This window comes from Lolium perenne, chromosome 4 (genome assembly GCF_019359855.2).
Source record: "Lolium perenne isolate Kyuss_39 chromosome 4, Kyuss_2.0, whole genome shotgun sequence".
Taxonomy (NCBI): Eukaryota; Viridiplantae; Streptophyta; class Magnoliopsida; order Poales; family Poaceae; genus Lolium; species Lolium perenne.
In genome coordinates, this window is record NC_067247.2 from 201095673 (window position 1) to 201103839 (window position 8167).

The 8167-nt window shown below is 44.8% G+C and overlaps 1 protein-coding gene across 1 annotated transcript; it reads right to left on the minus strand.

Moving 5' to 3' along the window:
* Nucleotides 1–1512: 1512 nt before the first annotated feature.
* On the minus strand, nt 1513–6309 carry LOC127295164 (uncharacterized). The gene is made up of 9 exons (XM_051325064.2): nt 5836–6309; nt 5507–5750; nt 5363–5421; nt 5209–5267; nt 4913–4990; nt 4738–4819; nt 4578–4649; nt 4388–4495; nt 1513–2254 (listed from the first exon to the last, which is right to left on the minus strand). Exons 1-9 carry the CDS (start codon nt 6061–6063, stop codon nt 1805–1807), a joined length of 1380 nt encoding a protein of 459 aa, XP_051181024.1. The 5' UTR covers nt 6064–6309; the 3' UTR covers nt 1513–1804.
* Nucleotides 6310–8167: the final 1858 nt, after the last annotated feature.

Below are 8167 nucleotides of genomic sequence, written 5' to 3' on the forward strand. Positions count from 1 at the left end.
TCAAAGAGTCGGGCGACTCATCTTTCTCAGGCCCTCCTTCACAAAAAGAAAGAGTTGAACTCCAAGATGCCTCTGTTGTGGAGCCCCTTGACTTTATGCCTCCTCCCACGAAGATGACGGACCTCAAGAATCCGATTCTTGTCGATAATTCGTAAGTTTATATGTATATGTGCATCACTCTTCTGTATGTCTTATGAGTTGTCGAGGATTTCTGACCAAAATCCTTCTTTTTGCAGAGATTCTAAGGATGAATCAATCTAGACTCTCCAAGTGAAACTAAATGCTTTAAATGCTTCAGCTCCTAAAGAACAAGCTTTTGAGTCGACAAGGACAAAAGGTGAAACCAGCGTTGTCAATGATTTAGCACCTGCGAAGCCAAAAGAAACTGCTCCATCTTCCTCCTAGGGTTCACCATTGCCGCTTCGTGGCATCCATACCCAACTAGCCCCCAAGGCCGAGGCTACACTTATTTGTTGTAAAGTACATCAATGTGTTGCATATGTCTCATCTATTTGCCTCGCTAGCTAGTGGTGATGTTCTGGCGTGCAAATACACCGTCAATATCCATGACTATACAATGGGGTACTATCTTGCCGACAACATATATCCGCCGTGCTCAACATTCGTGAAGACCATCTCGGAACTAAAGAACCAAATGGAAGCTGAATTTGCAAAGGCACACGAGTTAGGCCAGAAAGACAGCGAGAGAGTTTTCAGTGTTTTGCAAGCTAGATTTCAATAGTTCAAGATCCCGGTCGGTTTGGGATAAATAAATCCTCAACGACGTCATGACCTTTGTGTGATTCTTATAATCATCGAGGATGAGAGGGATCTCGATTTGGAGTTCTTCTTTGACAATGTGGTACCCGTGTGAAACCAACAAGAAACCTGGTCGAATTTAAGCTTTTCTTGAGTCATGCCGTCACATTGAGAACTCTGAAACCCACGATTAACTCTAAACCCTAAAGCCACGATTAACTCCAGCTTGGTCACATTCAACACCATTGGCAGATGCATGCAGATGCATGGTCGATAGTGCGCCCCTTCTATTTATTTCATTTCATATCCATTCATGTGTGATCTGAAACCATTATTTGTATTCCAAAATTTTCCTTACTTATTTAATTAATTAAATTTGAACTATTGATGTAATTTGGATTATTGCTGTAATGTGTGATGTTTAAAATATTAAAATTTTAGTTTATATTGCCATCATATTTGCATTTGTCACACATACATGCAAAAATGTTGCATACGCGATTTAAGGGATGAAAATGTGTGGCGCAAAGTAGACCCCATAAAAAGAGACATTAAAACTTCTACCATCTCCTTATGCACCACGTATTTTCAACCCTTAAATAGCCTTCACCGTGCCCTTCATCCGCGTTTTTAAGGGCCACGGGATAAGGTGTTCTGCCTAGAGTTGCTCTTGGAACTAACCAAGGAATATGGACCAGCTGATGTACGAAACTGGAAAACACAATTAATAAGGCAAAAGACAAGAGGAATACAGACTTCTAAACACAAATGAATTTCACAAGTTGCATTCATGTTCTGCAACAATCCTAGGATGCCCATTGACGTGCAAATCCAATATACACAAGACCTCAAAAAAATTAAGCATGAAGAAATTATCAAACAATATACATGACATGCTCAATGACAAGCTGAAGAAAAGAAAAAGACGTCTACTCCAGAAAATAGAAATTCCACCATACTTTGAGCGATTCAACTTTCCATGAAGCACACACCTCACTATTCACAGGACTGCAAGAAGGAAGTAAATAACAAAATGCACAACAGATCAATCTTGGATGGGTACTTCGTTTGAAGTGACCATAGGGGCAGTCGGATCAAGTACTGTCACATCTTCAACACTTTGTTCAGCAGCCAGCTCTTCCAGGACAGAAGGTTCTGCAGGGGGGATTTCGACTTGGTTATCTTGCAACTGCTCTACCTTTGGTTTTGATACTTTAGGTTTTGTATTCGAGGTTTTCTGCTTTGTAGTGAGGGGTCTTGTTTCAGCCTTTGCAGTGGCAGATGCTGGGGGAGGAGCTTTTGTGACCAATCTCTGGACAGGTTTCCTAGCAGCAACCCGAGGTTTGTTGTTTTCCACACCTTTGTTTACCTTGCCCGGATTAGTTGTGCTTCGTGGGCTCTCACAGGAGACAGAGCCATCTACAGAAGCAGCAGCAGCTGGACTGGCTGGCTTGTGCCGGCCAAGCTTTGGTGACCTAGCACGTGTTGGTGCAATCTGCAAAACGCCACAAGTTTATTTCAGCATGCCATGTTTACTAATGTAGCACAGCAAAATATTTACAGAATCAGGACATGACCGGAACACTTTGAACATCCTACACAGACGAGCAGATATACACTATAGCACACAGGAAAATTACTTGAACATCAACAAATAAGGAGCTTAATCTTAGTTTGTAGATCCATTACATAAATTGGAGGTGTCATTAGATCCTGAAATATGTATGACTCATGATCGTATCATAAACCTAATCACCTAAATTAGCAACAAAACTATTGATCCATTATTCACTTGGCAGATAAACCAAGAGACCTGCAGGCTATTCGTGATGCAGCAAAGATTTTATAAATTAATCTTTGAATGCGTTAGGTCCTGTCTAAGCTAGTAAACAATCACAGGTACTCTTGGCATGGGTATAAAGGTAATGTTGTATTGAAATTTGAAAATGAGCAAGTACAAAATAGAAAGCAAAGCAAACAAAATGAGCTATGTTAAGAAGCCCTCCTGAAATACCAATGAAGTTATTTTCATAATAGGGAGTACCGGCAAGCATACCTATTGCGAGTACTATACCTTAAATTATGCATTTTAACGTTGATATTTTGTCCATGCAGATAATGCATCATTACATTATGCATTTTGTGTAAGCTTCTAACAAATTAGGTGTCTTAACAGGACACTCACTGAATAAAATGTATTCTACAACACAAAACTTAGTTGGAAGTAAAGCACACTCGAATTTGCGAAGAAGCGTCACACCTGAATTTACTTGCTAAAGCACCGGATTACAACACAGATATGGCAAAAAACAGAACATGTTCTCGAATGTATCAGTGCACTATGGACTACAATACATCTGGTTTACTGGATGTTTTAACATTTATTCGCATACTCATTTCAATGCTGCACCCAGAACACTTATATGTGATGCAGTAAACATTCTTTATTAACATTTGAAGTTCAATGATGAGCGCAGATAGATACTCCACCCGTTAGGGATTATAAGGCCCGAGATCTTTTTGAAAATGTTAGGAATTATAAGGCTCATCTCATTTATTAGCCTTTCTCATCCAATGCATGTCCTTCTTTTTCTCTCTTCTTCCATGCATGCAAAACTATTGGTCCATGCACTAATTAATGGGAGAGGTAATGGGCTTTCTTGGTCTTAGCAAATTGGCCCTCAGGCCTTATAATCTAACAGAGGGAGTATGTGTTAGGTCCTATCTACGAGCTAGTAACATTCAGACGAAATGGCATGGGTGTACTAATGTTTTATCAATATTTAAAAATGAGTAACCAGTGAATATGAATATAGCTATATGAAGAAGCCCTCTGAGAATGGTTAACTAGTGAAGTTATTTTCAGATTAGGGAGTACGGGCAAGCATACCAAAAATGAATACAGCTACATGAAGAAACCAAGTATACCTAAAATCATGTATTTTAACTTTAAGCAAGCCTGTGCAGATAATGCCCATAAAATTATGTATTTTGAGTAAGCTTCTAACAAGTTATGCATCTTAACAGGAGCACTCACTACATAAAATATATTCTACATCACAGATATTGGTTTGAATTAAATCACACTCAAATTTGCTACCCAAGCATCGCGCCTGAATTTTAACAAGCATGGCAGCAAAAGGAACATGTTCTCGAATATATCAGTGCATTGTATGGAATACATCTACTTTACTGGATCCCTAAACATTTATTCACATATACATCTTCTCAAACAAGTAAAACAAAATAGCACGTCGCAAATGGGAAGACAAAAACATAGTCTAGTTACATTCTGCTATGCTATCATCTCGTAACCCACGGCTAGCTATGCGAGATTTCTTGTCAAGTATTCATATATTCACCTTCTATAACCACCATAAGCATTTTGCAATGAACATCTAACAAAAAATTGGAACTGCAGACCAGAGATAAGCAGTTGGTAATACCTCTTCATTATTCTAGCAAAAACATTAGAGTCATAAGACTACTCACAACGAACGTCAAACTTATCAAACCATATGTGCTTGGTGTTTTAAAATAGAGAAATCAGATGCAGTTGGATCATATGAGACTATTAACATGGAATATATCAGAAACATCAGCATTTAACGTAAATTGACATAAGTACCTTTTTCAACTCAACTTTAGGAGGCTGCTCCTTGTAGAAGCTTGGCATAGGTGCTGCTTTAAATGTCAGGCTCTTCCTAAGCCGTTTAATCTCGGCCTCTTGGCTCTCCTGAGTAATGAACCAATTCTTAGAATCAAATCATACAGGTGTTCAAAAGATTTGACATAAACAATACGAAAGCAGCTCTCACCTTAGATTTTTCCTGCAAATTCGTTTGTTCAAGCTCCTTGGCATGAACTTTCTCTTCAAGCTTCTTTAAGAACTGAAAGTAAGACATGAATGCATGCTTAGAGAAAATACAAACAGGCATGCAACTATTTATCAAGACAATGGCTCTGGTAGTTGATAACCTCTTTACGCTTCTCAGCACGCTCCTCCAAGCGGAAACTAAAACCAGAGGCAGCAGCATTCTTGCGTTGAGTATTGGTACTCCTGAAACGCAACGCCGAATGACAGCATTCTGTGTTAACATCATAGCAAAAAATAACTGGCAAGCAATTATATGAACACAAAAGAAGGCTTTACGATGTAGTGGAGTGCACATCATCCTCCAATTTTGCTGGAAGCGACTCCCTGTAACGTTTAGTAGTGTTCTCATTTGACCTGTTAAGGCATGTCACAAACATTTCAGCGGAAGAAAACAACAAGACCTGATTTAAAAAAAAATGCCTTTATGCCACTGATCAGTTAGTCCAACACTGCAGTGGATTAAAGCCTTGATAACTGGGTACAGATTAAGCAATGACAGGAATTGCAAATCCAAATGCAAGAAAGAAAGAAAAAGATGACCTATAATGTGGGTTTGCAGTAAGAGAACTTACTCTTGGACTTCAGAAGAAGCATCATTTGGAGTTGAGTCCACCGATTCAGGCTTCACTGGCTATGCCAAAGGAAAAAATGAAACCAAGTTCAGTACAATGCATCTAAAATGTACAGACTTTGGTTATCCAGTAAGTAAGTGAGACGGGTGCCTACCATGGATCGACGAGCAGGATGCATCTTAGCCAAATTCGCCTTCTTTTCGGTGCCCCGTCCTGCAATACCATCCGAATTCTGTAATAAGTAACCCCAACAGCAACCGTCAGTCAGAACCAAGATGATAACAAGCCCAAAACGAACCAGTCGCTGCTGCAGATCCATTGGGCACGGCACCCTTCCCCTCCGGCTTGGCTTGCTTTGGCGTCGCCGTGACGGTGGCAGCCTTCTTGGCACCGGCCGTCGCTCTGGCCGGGAAGGAGGCGCTCTGCGACAGGCCGGGCTTCTTCCCCCGCGGGGCCACCGCCGCCGCCGCCGCCGCCACCTTGCCGTTCTGTACCTTGGCTTGAATTCCCTTCTTCTTCCCGGTGGCATCCTTGGATCCAGCCTTGTGCGCACAAGAATAGACAACGTTAGCCGGCAGCAATGCAGCAGCACGCACGCACCACCAAACAGCGCGACAGATTATTTACCTTGGTAGACGCCCTGGCCGGCTCCTCGGGAGTTGGCACAGCGGTGGCAGATCCGACCGCCACCTCCCCGCCAGCGAGATCCTCCTGATGATCACCTCCGTCCGTTGCGACCGCCTGGACGGCGCCATCCTGGTCGCCGGCCTTGACGACGACGTAGTCCTCCCCTCCAAGCCCATTCGGCACGGCGGCCGCCGCCTCAGCCGCGCCCTCGTCGTGGTCGCCCTCCATCCCCGCGTCCCAGATCCGCGGCAAGATCCGGCCCGGATCACGGCCGCAGGATCCGGCGGTGCCGCTGGTATGGAAGTGGAAGAGGCGGCGGGGGGTCAGTGGCGGAGCGGGGATGGCATCGCGGCAGGGCGCGCGGACGGGCCCAGGAACAGTGGCGAGCGGGCGGGCGGGCGGAGAGGAGGAGCAGGGGAGGGCAACCACCCACCCAACCACTGCTCTCTGCTGCTGCTGCTGCTGCTGCTGTGGCTACGAGAGGGAGAGGCGCGGGCGGGGGCAGTAGTACTAGTGTAGAGAGGAGGAGGTTGGGATTGGGAGGGAGCGTCCGGGGGCGAGTTGGTTTAGTGAGGGAGGCTGGACTCGGAGGAGACGGACGGCGAGGCGAGGCGAGACGACGTGTACCTTCCACCCCGGTGAGGCCTTGTTTACTTCTCTCGTATTTTTCTTCCCAAAGGGTATGGGGATGGGAGGGGATTTGGTGTTCACCCAATCCCTTCAAATACCCCTCCCCAAAAATACACTAGTATGATGGAGAGTTTTTGATTTAGGCAAAAAATGTGGGGATGGGAGGGGATGAGAGGGGATATCTCGGGATTATGTCGTTCAAAACCGGAGAAGTAAACGGACTAGTGGGGATTTTCCGGGATACGAAATAATTCCCTCTCATCCCCATAAATACTCTAGAAGTAAACAAGGCCTGACTGTGCAGCGCACACAAACACACACGAGTACACGACTGCACGTACACGCCGCGGTTGCTGCCGTTTCCTTCTGGACGGTTTTGTCCCTCCTTGGGTTACGCAACTGTCCTACAGCTATCAAGGGGTTGGGGATTTGGAAGGATCTGAATGCCGCAAACCGCAGCAACTCTTTACTATTGGTGTTTGCTTGCTGTGATTTAACAAGTCATGAGGAAATATGGGGCGTGTTTGGTAGCGTGCGACGCCTTTTTTTGCATAGGATGGATCTTGAAATATGCCCGTTTGGTTGCAGGCCGCCGCTTTCTTGCAGGAACCGGGTTTTAAAGCACCTTGGGATAGGTCCTGGAGGAATAGCCGGAATGACAATTTCTTCGGAGCCAGGCCCGTTGCGGCCAGAAGGCTGCACGTGTGGGGAAGGGAGGCGGAAACGCCTCGTCCCTTCGGGAACACGCGCCATAATTAGCCTCACCGCTCCCCTCTTATTCCTCTCACTCGCGACCGCACTCTCACCCCCCCCCCCCTCAAACTGTCACATCACCTGACGGTTCCCCTCCCGCCGACCAATCCGTCGGACCGCCGCACGGAGGAGCATCGGTACCGGAGCAGGAGACGTCGGCGAGCAGCACCGCGACATCGGCCGCAACCTGCTCCACAATCTTCATCGGCATCTCGAGTTCGCCCGCGACCTCGAGCTCGTCCTCGGCCGGAACAATGGCAGTAACGACCTCTCATTCTCACCTTCTTACTCGTTGTGCCAGAACATGCCATTCTCGAGCATTTGCGACGACATGCACATTAGATCTGCTAGGATTTTCATTAGAATAGGGTTCGGATTGATGTTTGCAAGGTGTTCGTCCCCATTGGTTGTTGTTCTTGTCGAGGTCTTGGTGTTCACGGCTCGATTTACTTAGATATGTTACTCTAATCTCCAACTTCCTAGATCGGAGCGTGGATTGCTGAAACTGCCAGATTTTATTGTGCATGCAAAGAGGGGAAGGATTTTTTGTGCTCGGGTTTAGCATGTGCAGATTGCTGTGCGGAATGAGTCGCGCTAGTTTATTCTAAATTGTGTTGTTTATGATTAAACTAGGCCGATGATAGTAACCGAGAATCATAGTGTGAGGAGATGATTGATCAGAACCTATGGCATGACTGAACATGATCATGCCATTGGTTGCATGGTGGAAGATGTGGATTCCAAAAAGTTGGGAGGAATGGGATTCCGTGATCTTCATACTTTCAACATGGCTATGCTAGCAAAACAAAGCTGGAGACTGTTGTCAAAGACGGAATCTATGTGTGCTAGAAATCTTAAAGCGAAATATTATCCAAATACTAGCTTGCTTAATGCAGGGCCAAAACAAGGATCTTCTTACACTTGGCAAAGTATTCTGGCAGGATTAAAA

Bases quoted from the DNA above. Each gene is read 5' to 3' on its own strand.
- LOC127295164 (XM_051325064.2), bottom strand. From the start codon at position 6,063: ATGGAGGGCGACCACGACGAGGGCGCGGCTGAGGCGGCGGCCGCCGTG. The intron at 5,422-5,506 runs GTTCGTTTTGGG...ATGGTATTGCAG, and splicing joins TGGATCTGCAGCAGCGACTG to GACGGGGCACCGAAAAGAAG. The intron at 4,820-4,912 runs GTAAAGCCTTCT...GTTGCGTTTCAG, and splicing joins GATGTGCACTCCACTACATC to GAGTACCAATACTCAACGCA.